Genomic DNA, 15,921 nt, shown 5'->3' with positions numbered 1-15,921 from the left:
GCCAGCCAGTCTGACTTCCTGACAGTGTGTTGTCCTCTCTCCCTCCAGTCTCTATGGATGAGTTGGCCAGCCAGTCTGACCTCCTGACAGTGTGTTGTCCTCTCTCCCTCCAGTCTCTATGGATGAGTTGGCCAGCCAGTCTGACCTCCTGACAGTGTGTTGTCCTCTCTCCCTCCAGTCTCTATGGATGAGTTGTCCAGCCAGTCTGACTTCCTGACAGTGTGTTGTCCTCTCTCCCTCCAGTCTCTATGGATGAGTTGGCCAGCCAGTCTGACCTCCTGACAGTGTGTTGTCCTCTCTCCCTCCAGTCTCTATGGATGAGTTGGCCAGCCAGTCTGACTTCCTGACAGTGTGTTGTCCTCTCTCCCTCCAGTCTCTATGGATGAGTTGTCCAGCCAGTCTGACTTCCTGACAGTGTGTTGTCCTCTCTCCCTCCAGTCTCTATGGATGAGTTGGCCAGCCAGTCTGACTTCCTGACAGTGTGTTGTCCTCTCTCCCTCCAGTCTCTATGGATGAGTTGGCCAGCTAGTCTGACTTCCTGACAGTGTGTTGTCCTCTCTCCCTCCAGTCTCTATGGATGAGTTGTCCAGCCAGTCTGACCTCCTGACAGTGTGTTGTCCTCTCTCCCTCCAGTCTCTATGGATGAGTTGGCCAGGCGGTCTGATTTCCTGACAGTGTGTTGTGCTCTGACACCAGAGACTAAAGACATCTGTAACAAGGACCTGTTCTCTAAGATGAAGAATACCTCCATCTTCATCAACACCAGCAGGTGACCAAGCACACACACACACACATCATACGCTCGCAGAGACTCATATGCTCATACACACAGTAACACACAGTAACATACAATAACACACAGTAACACACAGTAACATACAATAACACACAGTAACATACAGTAACATACAGTAACATACAGTAACATACAGTAACATACAATAACACACAGTAACATACAATAACACACAGTAACACACAGTAACACACAGTAACATACAATAACACACAGTAACACACAGTAACACACAGTAACACACAATAACATACAGTAACATACAATAACACACAGTAACACACAGTAACATACAGTAACACACAGTAACATACAATCACACACAGTAACATACAATAACACACAGTAACATACAATAACACACAGTAACATACAATAACACACAGTAACATACAGTAACACACAGTAACATACAATCACACACAGTAACATACAATAACACACAGTAACACACAGGACTGGCCACCCCTCATAGCCTGGTTCCTCTCTAGGTTTCTTCCTAGGTTTTGGCCTTTCTAGGGAGTTTTCTAGCCACCGTGCTTCTACACCTGCATCACTAGCTGTTTGGGGTTTTAGGCTGGGTTTCTGTACAGCACTTCGAGATATCAGCTGATGTATGAAGGGCTATATAAAATAAAATTGATTGATTGATTGAGTAACATACAGTAACATACAATCACACACAGTAACACACAGTAACATACAGTAACACACAGTAACATACAGTAACACACAGTAACATACAGTAACACACAGTAACATACAGTAACACACAGTAACACACAGTAACACACAGTAACATACAGTAACACACAGTAACATACAGTAACACACAGTAACATACAGTAACATACAATAACACACAGTAACATACAGTAACATACAATAACACACAGTAACACACAGTAACATACAATAACACACAGTAACACACAGTAACATACAATAACACACAGTAACATACAATAACACACAGTAACATACAATAACACACAGTAACATACAGTAACACACAGTAACACACAGTAGCATACAGTAACACACAGTAACACACAGTAACATACAATAACACACAGTAACGATACAATAACACACAGTAACATACAATAACACACAGTAACATACAATAACACACAGTAACATACAATAACATACAATAACACACAGTAACATACAATAACACACAGTAACATACAGTAACACACAGTAACATACAGTAACATACAGTAACACACAGTAACATACAATAACACACAGTAACATACAATAACACACAGTAACACACAATAACACACAGTAACATACAATAACACACAGTAACACACAGTAACATACAATAACACACAGTAACATACAGTAACATACAATAACACACAGTAACATACAGTAACATACAATAACACACAGTAACACACAGTAACATACAATAACACACAGTAACACACAGTAACATACAATAACACACAGTAACATACAATAACACACAGTAACATACAATAACACACAGTAACATACAATAACATACAATAACACACAGTAACATACAATAACACACAGTAACACACAGTAACACACAGTAACATACAGTAACATACAGTAACACACAGTAACATACAATAACACACAGTAACATACAATAACACACAGTAACACACAATAACACACAGTAACATACAATAACACACAGTAACATACAATAACACACAGTAACATACAATAACACACAGTAACATACAATAACACACAGTAACATACAGTAACATACAATAACACACAGTAACACACAGTAACATACAATAACACACAGTAACACACAGTAACATACAGTAACACACAGTAACATACAATAACACACAGTAACATACAACAACACACAGTAAGATACAATAACACACAGTAACATACAATAACACACAGTAACATACAATAACACACAGTAACATACAATAACATACAATAACACACAGTAACATACAATAACACACAGTAACACACAGTAACACACAGTAACATACAGTAACACACAGTAACATACAATAACACACAGTAACATACAATAACACACAGTAACACACAATAACACACAGTAACATACAGTAACACACAGTAACATACAGTAACACACAGTAACATACAGTAACATACAGTAACATACAGTAACACACAGTAACATACAGTAACACACAGTAACATACAGTAACACACAGTAACATACAGTAACACACAGTAACATACAGTAACATACAATAACACACAGTAACATACAGTAACATACAGTAACACACAGTAACATACAGTAACATACAATAACACACAATAACATACAATAACACACAATAACACACAGTAACATACAGTAACACACAGTAACATACAGTAACACACAGTAACATACAGTAACACACAGTAACATACAGTAACATACAGTAACACACAGTAACATACAGTAACATACAGTAACACACAGTAACATACAGTAACACACAGTAACATACAGTAACACACAGTAACACACAGTAACACACACTGTTACATGATCATGGATGTGTGTGTGGCAGAGGAGGGGTGGTTCACCAGGAGGATCTGTATGAAGCTCTGTCCAGTGGTCAGATAGCTGCAGCCGGGCTAGATGTCACCGTCCCTGAACCCCTGCCCACCAGCCACCCACTCTTCACCCTTAACAACTGTGGTGAGTATAAACATGGTGTGTGTGTGTGGTTTAGAGTCTGGACCAATTTGATTCTGCTATTCCCTGTTTCATTTATTACTGTTCTCTGTCAGTCCAGTACTGACTGTTTCATTTATTACTGTTCTCTGCTGTCAGTCCAATACTCTCTCTCCAGTGATCATTTCTCTCTCCAGTGATCATCTCTCTCTCTCTCCCTCCAGTGATCATCTCTCTCTCTCTCTAGTGATCATATCTCGCTCTCTCCAGTGATCATCTCTCTCTCTCTCTCCAGTGATCATCTCTCTCTCGCTCCCCAGTGATCATCCCTCTCTCTCTCCAGTGATCATCTCTCTCTCTCTCTCCAGTGATCATCTCTCTCTCTCTCTCTCCAGTGATCATCTCTCTCTCTCTCTCTCTCTCCAGTAATCATCTCTCTCTCCCTCCAGTGATCATCTCTCTCTCTCTCCAGTGATCATCTCTCTCTCTCTCTCTCTCCAGTGATCATCTCTCTCTCTCTCTCCAGTGATCATCCCTCTCTCTCTCCAGTGATCAGCTCTCTCTCTCCAGTGATCATCTCTCCCTCTCCAGTGATCATCTCTCTCTCTCTCTCCAGTGATCATCTCTCTCTCTCCAGTGATCATCCCTCTCTCTCTCCAGTGATCATCTCTCTCTCCAGTGATCATCTCTCCCTCTCCAGTGATCATCCCTCTCTCTCTCCAGTGATCATCTCTCTCTCACTCTCTCGCTCTCTCTCTCTCTCTCTCCAGTGATCATCCCTCTCTCTCTCTCCAGTGATCATCTCTCTCTCACTCTCTCGCTCTCTCTCTCTCCAGTGATCATTTCTCTCTCCAGTGATCATCTCTCTCGCTCTCTCCCTCCAGTGATCATCTCTCTCTCTCTCTAGTGATCATATCTCGCTCTCTCCAGTGATCATCTCTCTCTCCAGTGATCATCTCTCTCTCGCTCCCCAGTGATCCTCTCTCTCTCCAGTGATCATCCCTCTCTCTCTCCAGTTATTATCTCTCTCTCTCTCTCCAGTGATCATCTCTCTCTCTCTCTCTCCAGTGATCATCTCTCTCTCTCTCCAGTGATCATCTCTCTCTCCCTCCAGTGATCATCTCTCTCTCTCTCCAGTGATCATCTCTCTCTCTCTCTCTCCAGTGATCATCTCTCTCTCTCTCCAGTGATCATCTCTCTCTCTCTCTCTCTCTCCAGTGATCATCTCTCTCTCTCTCCAGTGGTCATCTCTCTCTCTCCAGTGATCATCTCTCCCTCTCCAGTGATCATCTCTCTCTCTATCTCCAGTGATCATCTCTCTCTCTCTCTCCAGTGATCATCTCTCTCTCTCCAGTGATCATCCCTCTCTCTCTCCAGTGATCATCTCTCTCTCTCTCTCTCTCCAGTGATCATCCCTCTCTCTCCCCAGTGATCATCTCTCTCTCCAGTGATCATCTCTCCCTCTCCAGTGATCATCTCTCTCTCACTCTCTCTCTCTCCAGTGATCTCTCTCTCTCTCCAGTGATCATCCCTCTCTCTCTCCAGTGATCATCTCTCTCACTCTCTCTCTCTCCAGTGATCATCTCTCTCTCTCTCTCTCTCTCCAGTGATCCTCCCCCACATTGCCAGTGCGTCCTACACCACGCGTAACACCATGTCTGCCCTGGCAGCCAACAACCTGCTACTGGGGCTGAAGGGACAGCCAATGATCAAAGAGCTCAAGCTGTAGCTGCCAATCACCTGCTTTGGAACACCAGAGGAGAACCAATGATTGAAGAGCTCTTACCAAACTGTAAATGATATAGTTGACTCTGGTAAAAAAAGATGAGTAGACTATATAGAGAATAGGCTAGTGTTGTCATCAACAGGGTACATACGTAGCACTCAGTATTTCCTCATTTCAGATGTTTTTATGATTTTGTTTCATAATAATGACGAAGGACAACAATAAACATGGAACTTTTCCCATCTTTTAATTCAGTCTGTAACGACAACTGGGACCATATTGTCCTCCATTACTTTATTAGTTTCTCCTCAACAAAGAAAGAAACAAAGAAGTTTACATTTCATTTTCTCTTTGGGGTAGCGTCTCAAACGGCACCCTATTCCCTACATAGTGCACTACTTTAGACCAGAGTGTGTCAGTGGCTTTGATCAGAAGTAGTGAACTACACAGGGAACAGGGCGCCATTTGAGATGCTAACCAAACATGGTTACACTATGTTAGAAGTGTAGAAAAACAACACAGAAATCCTTCACTTTTGGCATTTGGATAAAGCCCAGCTTTTTAAGGCAGTAACTTTCTTCATCAATTATATTATTACATAAACAAATGTTTTTTTCTTCTCTTTAATCCTTTTCTGTTTTTTTTGTTTTTGATTTGTAGTATTCACACAGGGGCTGTTGTTTGTATAAATATGACCATACAGTGCACTTTCAAAGATTCACATATTTTTTTTAACTCAACTCAATAAAAACAACAGTTTCAGAGATGGAAGCCATTTTGGATCTGTTTAACAAGGGTCCTCATGTCCTTCAGGGGTACCTACGGATTATGCCTGACTGAAAAAGTGCTTAAGTACTAAATCATTTTTTACTTCAGTGATCAATTAATTAGCTATAAACTCAGTATTAGTTTTTAATTAATTGGTTAGCGATGAAGGTGCATTTCCAGTGTGGTTGTAATACTGTGGGTATTCAGCTGTTAGAAACAGTACGATAGCTACAGTGGGGGAAAAAAAGAATTTAGTCAGCCACCAATTGTGCAAGTTCTCCCACTTAAAAAGATGAGAGAGGCCTGTAATTTTCATCATAGATACACGTCAACTATGACAGACAAAATGAGAAGAAAAAAAAATCCAGAAAATCACATTGTAGGATTTTTTAATGAATTTATTTGCAAATTATGGTGGAAAATAAGTATAAGGAAACCTCTTAAAGTCTTTTAGCACAGACTGAGCGACAGTGTGAAGACTCCACGGCCTTAAGGTTTCCACTAGTTACCCGGCTACCCATCCACACTGAGCGACTCTCAAATGCCACCCTAGTTTCTTTCTAGTGCACTAAATAGCGAGGTTGTCCTCTGACCAGTCGGTCAGTTTAACTACAACAGAACTCAGTACGGTAACAACGTTACTGCACCGACACCGGTCCAACACATTGCCACGGAAACACAGAACCACACAATCCAACATTCTTATTAGCAGTCTAAGCTTTTTTTTTTTGGGGGGTTAGGGTAATATATATATATAGTATTGTCTAAAGACTGTTACAGTTGAAGTGTTAGATCGATGTATTAAAAATACATTTAAGAAGCACAGATACTGTACCAAACTGTTCCACGACATCTAGTAACCAACAACACTATGTTATAGTTAACTGGGGCCCAGAGTAATCCCTGATCATGTGACCTGACCAGGAGATACTCCAGGCTCTAGTTATAGACACTGGTTCTATTTGATGTCCCCTCGCAGAGGAAAGTGTTAAAGCCAATATTAAAAATGTGCAATATTTACATTTCTAATGTTTTGTCCTGTGAGGAGAGGGGATAAGGGTTCCCCATGTTCCCTATGTAGTCCACTACTACCCTTTGGGTCCTGGTCAAAAGTAGTGCACTATATAGGGAATAGGGTGTTTCATTCAAAAAGGTGCAACCGGTGAAAAGGCAACTCCATATTTAAAAAAAAATTAAACATCTGACTTTGACATGAATGTAAAGGACCAGGAGAAGAAGTGGTCCTCTCTTAGCCTGGTCCCAGATCTGTTTTTAAAGGACCTTGAGAGGAAATGGTCCCCTCGTAGACTGGTCCCAGACCAGGTCCCCAAGCCAAGCTCCAGGTTTAGCGTTGCACAATTCCCCAAATTCTCAGGTTTTCCAGTAAGCAGGAAATCCTGAATCCTCCAGCCAGGATTTCTGGAAAACCTGGGAATTTGGGGAAAGTTATCTGAGTTTTGCAACCCTATCCAGGTTTCAGCTTCAGGACTGTTCTGAATCTCAACATTCAGGTTTCAGCTTCAGGACTGTTCTGAATCTCAACATCCAGGTTTCAGCTTCAGGACTGTTCTGAATCTCCCTAGCCAGGTTTCAGCTTCAGGACTGTTCTGAATCTCAACATCCAGGTTTCAGCTTCAGGACTGTTCTGAATCTCAACATCCAGGTTTCAGCTTCAGGACTGTTCTGAATCTCCCTAACCAGGTTTCAGCTTCAGGACTGTTCTGAATCTCCCTAGCCGGGTTTCAGGACTGTTCTGAATCTCCCTAGCCAGGTTTCAGTTTCAGGACTTTTCTGAATCTCCCTATTCAGGTTTCAGCTTCAGGACTGTTCTGAATCTCCCTATCCAGGTTTCAGCTTCAGGACTGTTCTGAATCTCAACATCCAGGTTTCAGCTTCAGGACTGTTCTGAATCTCCCTATTCAGGTTTCAGCTTCAGGACTGTTCTGAATCTCCCTATCCAGGTTTCAGCTTCAGGACTGTTCTGAATCTCCCTATCCAGGTTTCAGCTTCAGGACTGTTCTGAATCTCCCTATCCAGGTTTCAGCTTCAGGACTGTTCTGAATCTCCCTATCCAGGTTTCAACTTCAGGACTGTTCTGAATTTCAACATCCAGGTTTCAGCTTCAGGACTGTTCTGAATCTGAAGTCCTGTTTCAGAAAGGTTCTGAACATGGTTCCAATAGGAACACAACAGGGTTCCATCTCCCCCCATCCTGAAGGGACTCCTTTTCTAAAGCGATCGCATCTGTCAACGGTCCTGTTTGGCTCGGTTGGTAGAACATGGCACTTGCAACACCAGGGTTGTGGGTTCGATTCCTGCTGGGGCCACCCATAGACATGCACACACTACTGTAAGTCGCTTTGGATGAAAGTGTATGTCTCTAGCTTTGAGTCTATTAACTCTTAGTGTCGATTTTTCCACAGCCCCGCTGAAAAGAATTAGCATAATATAAAAAAAACCATAAAAATCTGTCAGTTTAAGTTAAGAGATATTTTTGTATTTGGATGAGTCTCAATCCACCGACGTCACACTTCCACATCTGCGGTGAAAGAGCGGTGGTTTGTCAGATGACTCCCGAAAGCGTCTTGGGACTCAGCCGATCTGCCGACTTCTGTCTTGGCAGCGTTCGAACAGTTTGGGGCCCACACACCAATATGACCCCATCTGTGGAAAGGTGAGACTCTCACCAACATGTCGGTTCTGTTCTAGGCGGGCCCACAGGCCTCACAAGTGTGAGTCCAGAGTCCACTCTAGACAAGAGTACAGGTGATACTGTATAGACCCCTTCAGATTCTAATCTGGACAATCAAAGCCAGTTCCACTGCTATTTTCCATTCTTCCCCTCTAATCAGAGACGGATTTAGACCCGGGAGTATTTCTGGACATTTTTAGAAACTCAAAACCTACCTAGCAGGGCTGTATTTACAAGGAACCAAACGGAACCAATTTGTCCAATACAAACTCTTGTTTTTGTTGAAAATCTTTTTTTTTTAGCTACGGTGTGTGACTAATGAGCAGGTCAGGTCTTCCCCTACAGCAGTAACTATATGATCCTCCAACCGGGATTTATGGAGAAACCTTCCCAAAACTTCTGGTAAGTTTCCCAGGAATTTCCCAATCCAACTCAACCCTACCTAGGCCAGCCTACCAGGCCAGCCTACCACTCTACATCAGTGTGTTGGGCATGTTGCTGTTCTGCCAGAGCAGACAGGTGGTCTTGGAGTGTTTGTACAGGTGGGGACGACTGGCTGAAGCGCTTGACTCGTTAGCATTTAGCTAGCATTCGCTATGGGAATTCTCTACTACTTTGTTAGCATACTGGTAACAGGCGCTAATTAGGCTTCTTTTTTGTTGCATAAAAAAATAAAATAATACCTTGGCTTGTGCACAATGCCGGTAATACCGTATACCCCGGTATGGCACAAGGACGGTACAAAACGTATAACATCTGGATACCGTCCAACCCCAAATGTCCACTCCTCCTACCGTGATCACATCATCTACCGCTCTACATCAGTGTGTTGGGCATGTTGCTGTTCTGCCAGCGCAGGCAGGTGGTCTTGGAGTGTTTGTACAGGTGGGACGACTGGCTGAAGCGCTTGCCACACTTGAGGCAGGCGTAAGGCTTCTCCCCTGTGTGGACCCTGATGTGTTTCTTACAGTCGGTCAGGGTGAGAAAGGTCTTACAGCAGATCCTACAGGCGTACTTCCTGGCTCCCTCTACCACCAGGACGTTGTGTTCGGACAGGGCCTTCTTACACTTGGAGAGGACGTCCGCTGAGGCACGGGTCAGCTGGGGGTGGGGGTTGGGGGCGGAGGAGGAGGAGGAGGTGGGTGGGCCTGACTCGTAACCCCCCGACCCGTTCAGAAGCAGGGGTCCCCCTTCCCCTAGACTGGAGGAAGACAGGGAGTCTTGGAGAACGGCCCCGGCTCCTCCTCCTCCCATGTTGTCGTTTTTAGGTGCGATGCGGCGGTATCCAGGAAAGCCCAGGGAGCCCCCTCTAGAGGCCCGGGCCAGGGAGTGCAGGCCCAGGCTGGAGCGCTGGAAGTCCAGAGAGAACAGGTCTGGAAACCCTCCTCCTCCTCCCCTGGGGTTTCCCAGCCCGTCATGCAGGGGCCGCAGGAAGAGCGAATCAGCGTCTGTAGAGAATCCCCCGAGACCGTCGCCACCCAGCAGGTTCAGGTGGGTGGCCGACCCGGGACGGAGCATCGAGGACGAGGCGGAGTTAGTGGTCCCAGAGTGTTCCGGGCTCAGCAGGAAGTGATGTGCCGCTGCCATCGCCTCGCCAGTCGTCGTGTTGAGGTCGTCGTCCCCGGCATCGACCCCCGACCCCGCGCCTCCAAAGACCTTGGAGCTGAGGAAGCTAGAAATCCTAAAACCAGACTTCCCATCAAGATGGTCGCTACACCCAAAACCACCTCCACTCCCCCCACCAATACCTCCTTTCAGCAGGAGCTGGGATCTGGGCTGGGGCAGCTGTTGGTCAGAGGAGGAGAGACTGCGGTCGCTGCTCTGTGGGCTCAGTTCTACCTTCTCCCCCTCTTCTCCTCTTCCTCCTCCTCCTCCTCCTCCTCTTCCTCCTCCTTCTCCAGGTCTCAGCTGATCGCTGCCCTGGATGGTGAGGTCATCAGCTGGCTCCGGGGAGCTCAGAGGCTCACACTTCACCACCACCTGGAGGAGAGCAGGGACCTCAGAGACATGAAAGAGGACAACAGGACATGACCCCATGACTTTATCCAAGGTTGTTGTTGTTTAAAATTCTTTATTTAACCGGGGTAATTATGGATAGACAGTTGTTTCATACATCACTAACTCTTTAAAATGGCATGTGTCCCAAAATGGCTCCCTTTAACCTGCACTATAGGCCCTGGTCTAAAGCAGTGCACTATAGGTCCTGGTCTAAAGTAGTGCACTATAGGCCCTGGTCTAAAGTAGTGCACTATAGGCCCTGGTCTAAAGTAGTGCACTATAGGCCCTGGTCTAAAGTAGTGCACTATAGGCCCTGGTCTAAAGTAGTGCACTATAGGCCCTGGTCTAAAGTAGTGCACTATAGGCCCTGGTCTAAAGTAGTGCACTATGGGCTCTGGTCTAAAGTAGTGCACTAAGGGCTCTGGTCTAAAGTAGTGCACTAAGGGCTCTGGTCTAAAGTAGTGCACTAAGGGCCCTGGTCTAAAGTAGTGCACTAAGGGCTCTCTGGTCTAAAGTAGTGCACTATAGGTCCTGGTCTAAAGTAGTGCACTAAGGGCTCTGGTCTAAAGTAGTGCACTAAGGGCTCTCTGGTCTAAAGTAGTGCACTATAGGCCCTGGTCTAAAGTAGTGCACTAAGGGCTCTGGTCTAAAGTAGTGCACTATAGGCCCTGGTCTAAAGTAGTGCACTAAGGGCTCTCTGGTCTAAAGTAGTGCACTAAGGGCTCTGGTCTAAAGTAGTGCACTATAGGCCCTGGTCTAAAGTAGTGCACTATAGGCCCTGGTCTAAAGCAGTGCACTATAGGCCCTGGTCTAAAGCAGTGCACTATAGGCCCTGGTCTAAAGCAGTGCACTATAGGCCCTGGTCTAAAGCAGTGCACTATAGGCCCTGGTCTAAAGCAGTGCACTATAGGTCCTGGTCTAAAGTAGTGCACTATAGGCCCTGGTCTAAAGTAGTGCACTATAGGCCCTGGTCTAAAGTAGTGCACTATAGGCCCTGGTCTAAAGTAGTGCACTATAGGCCCTGGTCTAAAGTAGTGCACTATAGGCTCTGGTCTAAAGTAGTGCACTATAGGCCCTGGTCTAAAGTAGTGCACTATAGGCCCTGGTCTAAAGTAGTGCACTATAGGCCCTGGTCTAAAGTAGTGCACTATAGGCCCTGGTCTAAAGTAGTGCACTAAGGGCCCTGGTCTAAAGTAGTGCACTAAGGGCCCTGGTCTAAAGTAGTGCACTATAGGCCCTGGTCTAAAGTAGTGCACTATGGGCCCTGGTCTAAAGTAGTGCACTATAGGCCCTGGTCTAAAGTAGTGCACTATAGGCCCTGGTCTAAAGTAGTGCACTATAGGCCCTGGTCTAAAGTAGTGCACTAAGGGCTCTCTGGTCTAAAGTAGTGCACTAAGGGCTCTCTGGTCTAAAGTAGTGCACTATAGGCCCTGGTCTAAAGTAGTGCACTATGGGCTCTCTGGTCTAAAGTAGTGCACTATGGGCTCTGGTCTAAAGTAGTGCACTATGGGCTCTGGGTCTAAAGTAGTGCACTAAGGGCTCTGGTCTAAAGTAGTGCACTATATAGGGAATAGGGTGCTATTTGGGACGCAGGTGAAGTATTACCTTTCCCTGTTTCTCCCGTCCTTCCTCCTCCTCCTCTTCCTCCTCCGTTCCCTCCTTCATCTTCACCTCCACCCCATCACCATGGTGACTCCCTCCATCCAGGGACTCCTTCCCCACACCCACCTCCTCCTCCGCCATCCCTTGCTCCTCCCCTTCGCAGTGTCCTCCGTCCGATTGGCTGGGCATCTGGGAGTCATCCTGGGACACGCCCTCTACTAGGCCAGTGATCGCCGCGTCCAGTCTAGCCTCCTCCGCAGTCTTGCGGGAGTCGTGGGAGAGTAGCCCCCCTTCCTCACCCCCGCCGGGGGGTCCAGCGGGGCGGGCCCTCTGCCTGGGCCTGTCCTCAGATAGGCCGAAGCTCAGGGAGGGCTTCCTCTTGTGGAAGCGTCGGATGGGGAAGGAAGCTCTGTGCTCCACTACGCCGCTAACGCTAACACCACCGCTACCGCTAACGCCCCCGGCCCCATCCTCCTCCTCCACCCCGCCCAGGGCAGAGCTCACCAGGCTTAGACCCAGCTGCTGCAGCAGGAACGACCGCTGGAGCCTGGACGTAGCGGCGTCGGCCGCCAGGTTAGCGTTAGCCGCTAGTTTAGCGTTAGCGGCTAACTCGACGGCTGCCGTCTCCTGCCTGTGTCTCTGCTGGTCTGCGTGGGTGGGTTGGCGCTGCTGGCGGTGTTGTGTGGCCCGGTGGTCTGCCGGCGGGGACATGGGCATGGTGCGGGTGGTTAGGTAGTGTTTACAGGCCTTGACTACGGTGTTCAGGTGGAGGTGAGAGGCGGCTAGCAGCACGTCCATCACGTTGCTCTCCCCTAGCATCAGGGTGGAGGTGTACATCATGTCCACCAGGGCGGCAAACGCCTCCGCCGTCACCACCTGCAGGTCAAACACCGGGGCCAGGTCAAACACCGGGGTAAAGCCTGAGTTCGGGTCAAGCACCGGGGTAAAGCCTGAGTTCGTCAAACACCGGTAAAGCCTGAGTTCGGGTCAAGCACCAGGGTAAAGCCTGAGTTCAGGTCAAACACCGAGGTAACCATATGTTTAACATTGCTTCACCTAGCTAAAGTTAGTTACAGAGAGGTCATCATCCCCACCATCCACCACATGCTTCAAATCAATCAACACAAACCTTTTGGGGTTTTCAAATTGCTGATGTCTTGGAGCTAGAACTGGGATCATAGATACGTACTGCGTCACCCCTGTTATAACCTCTTCATCCTCATCACCCCTGTTATAAACTCATCATCATCTTAACCTTCATCATCATCATCCTCACCTCGCTGTCCAGTTGTATCATGTTCATGCTGGCGTCTCCCTGGGCGACGGTGAATAGGGCCCTGAAGTGAGTGCTGCAAGCCGCCAGCACCGAGCGGTGGGCCTTAAAATGGCGGCTGCCCACCACAATGACACAGTCACACAGCTGGCTGTGTACACGCTGGTAGTTCAGCTGCTGGAAGACCTAGAATTATAACAATATGAATAATAACAATATGAATTATAACAATATGAATTATAACAATATGAATAATAACAATATGAATTATAACAATATGAATAATAACAATATGAATAACAATATGAATAATATCAATATGAATAATATCAATATGAATAATAACAATATAATATATCAATAGAATAACAATAATATATACGAATAATGTGTGGCTCGGTCGCTAGCTAGAGCATTGTGCTTGCAACGCCAAAGGGTTGTGGGTTCGATTCCCGCTGGGGCCACCCATACATGTAAAATGTATGAATGCATGACTGTAAGTCGCTTCGGATAAAAGCGTCTGCCAAATGGCATATGTTATTATATTATTATGAACAATGCATTTTATTTGTAGAGCGTTTTTTTTTCTTCCATTTACAGACAGAAATCATAAAGCTCTTTGCATTACCTGGTCGAAGTGGCCCGGGAAGTCCATGACCTGGGGGGAGGGAGGGGGAGAGAGGGTAGGGAGGGGGGAGAGGAGAGGAGAAAACGGCAGAGAGGGGAGGGAGGGGGAGAGAGGGTAGGGAGGGGGAGAGGGGGAAAAGGGGAGGTGAGGAGGGAAGAGAGGGAGGAGAGAGGGAAAGAGAGGGAGGAGAGAGGGAGAGAGAGGGAGGAGAGAGGAAGAGAGAGAAACAGGGTGGTAAAAAAATCTGTTGTGTAATAAATTACGTCCTCTTGAGTACCATCTTGAGCTAATCTTGATGACAAAATCTTTGATTGATTAAAAAGTTTGCTTTAAATTGACTGTCATAGGAGGAGACATTATAGTAGACTGTAGTTGAAGTTTGAAGAATAGATTTTGTAGAAGGGTATTAGCTACACTATCTATAACAATTAGTTTAATGTATTAACAAACAGACAATATATGTATTGTTGAAGTTACTGCATAGTATAGGCTATTTCCCGGTAAGTGAAAGTGGGAAATAGTAACGATATTAAAGATAAAATGTGTGAAATGAAAGCCAGTATGTCTATGTGAAGACATGAGTCAAGTTCAAGCAAGGTAACGGTTAGCGAGGAAACTGTTCAGTTTGTTGACGTCTAGAAGTCCGAGTCTAGACAGCTAGTTCGCTAGATAACTAACTACTGCCATCGCATGTCGTCTGCTTGGCAAGCCCTTCATAGAGACTCGCCCCGTCTGGCGAATTCTATCATTGCTAGCTAGCTAAGCGAACTAACTAGCAAGTCAGCAGCTGGATAGTTAGTTAATTAGTTAGCTACTTGCTAACTTTTGGCAAAGGCGGTGTAAAAAATAAATAATCAAATAAACCAGTAACACACAGCGATGGCGGTGAAGTAGCTAGCTAGAATGAGCCCTATGTGTGACCGACATTTTGTTAAAAAATAACAGCCAAGGCCAACAACAAACATCACCTCCTGAAGTAATTATTCTCCGTTAGCTCGCTAGGTCTACGGCTACCATGGCTACCGTTAATGCTGACTACCTAGTAGCTAGATTAGCTAACGTTAACAGCTGTCAAAGTTTCCCCCTTGAAAGCAGCTTTAGCGTGCAACATTGATAACATGAGGAACAATAAAACGTGATGATTAAAAACAACAAACTAGCAGCTAGCTAGCTTGCTAATGTTAGCTACCGGTACGCGGTACCGTGTTGTCGGTGCTACTCCCGGGTCAGGGCGGGCAGGCGGGGTTCATCAAGTCCACTAGACCGGACAGAATGAGGACTACCGACGGCTAGGCAGGTCTTCATGGACCGCTGAAGCTACTCCAATGCTCACAGTCACACGTTCCCAATATGCGAATCCCTTTTCCGGAATGTTGTCCGACTGGTTGAACCCCAAGGACAGACACAACACAGCTAGATAGCTATGACTCCATGTAGCTACTTTGAAATAATCTACATTTTGATTTTTTTACCAAAGAGAGTCTTCTCGTGGGGCTGGAGCTAGATGGTTTGTAAATGGTTGCCAAAGCAACCTCCCTAAAACATGAAGAAAATATATATATATATTTTTTTTTAGAGGTGTTGAATTTTCTATCCGAAATTATATTTTAAAAAAGCCTATTTTTAAGATATACCCTGATCATATTAAAATGTCATATAAACGTACTCATTGATTATCAAGTATGATGCATTGGTAGACAGGTGAGTGGGGATGCTTTTCTCACTCAGACTCTGTAGGCGGCGCTACGCTCCTATGTACTCACCGGGGTAACG

The 15,921-nt window shown here is 45.6% G+C and overlaps 2 protein-coding genes across 4 annotated transcripts in view; one reads left to right on the top strand and one right to left on the bottom strand.

Annotated features, from left to right (window-relative positions):
- The window catches only part of LOC121579318 (glyoxylate reductase/hydroxypyruvate reductase), a 14,295-nt gene extending 8,344 nt beyond the window's left edge, over positions 1-5,951 (top strand). For both annotated transcript variants that reach the window (XM_045217673.1, XM_045217674.1), the window contains 3 exons: positions 634-769; positions 3,355-3,485; positions 5,069-5,951. In XM_045217673.1, coding sequence (XP_045073608.1) covers positions 634-769; positions 3,355-3,485; positions 5,069-5,190 — 389 coding nt within the window. In that variant the 3' untranslated portion in view covers positions 5,191-5,951. The remainder of the gene's footprint in view (positions 1-633; positions 770-3,354; positions 3,486-5,068) is intronic.
- A 3,509-nt stretch (positions 5,952-9,460) lies between these two features.
- On the bottom strand, positions 9,461-15,653 carry LOC121579329 (zinc finger and BTB domain-containing protein 5). Of its 2 annotated transcripts, none has more exons than XM_045217676.1 (5): positions 15,338-15,653; positions 14,149-14,178; positions 13,524-13,706; positions 12,251-13,123; positions 9,461-10,627 (listed from the first exon to the last, which is right to left on the bottom strand). In XM_045217676.1, exons 2-5 carry the CDS (start codon positions 14,173-14,175, stop codon positions 9,464-9,466), a joined length of 2,247 nt encoding a protein of 748 aa, XP_045073611.1. In that variant the 5' UTR covers positions 14,176-14,178; positions 15,338-15,653; the 3' UTR covers positions 9,461-9,463. The 2 variants fall into 2 exon arrangements, with proteins under 2 accessions (XP_045073611.1, XP_045073610.1); XM_045217675.1 differs by having other exon boundaries at positions 15,351-15,653.
- Between the last annotated feature and the right edge of the window lie 268 nt (positions 15,654-15,921).

The sequence above is a fragment of the Coregonus clupeaformis genome, unplaced genomic scaffold, assembly GCF_020615455.1.
Source record: "Coregonus clupeaformis isolate EN_2021a unplaced genomic scaffold, ASM2061545v1 scaf1176, whole genome shotgun sequence".
Classification (NCBI taxonomy): domain Eukaryota; kingdom Metazoa; phylum Chordata; class Actinopteri; order Salmoniformes; family Salmonidae; genus Coregonus; species Coregonus clupeaformis.
Note: the sequence above shows the minus strand (reverse complement) of the source record. Positions and strands in the feature narration are given on the sequence as shown.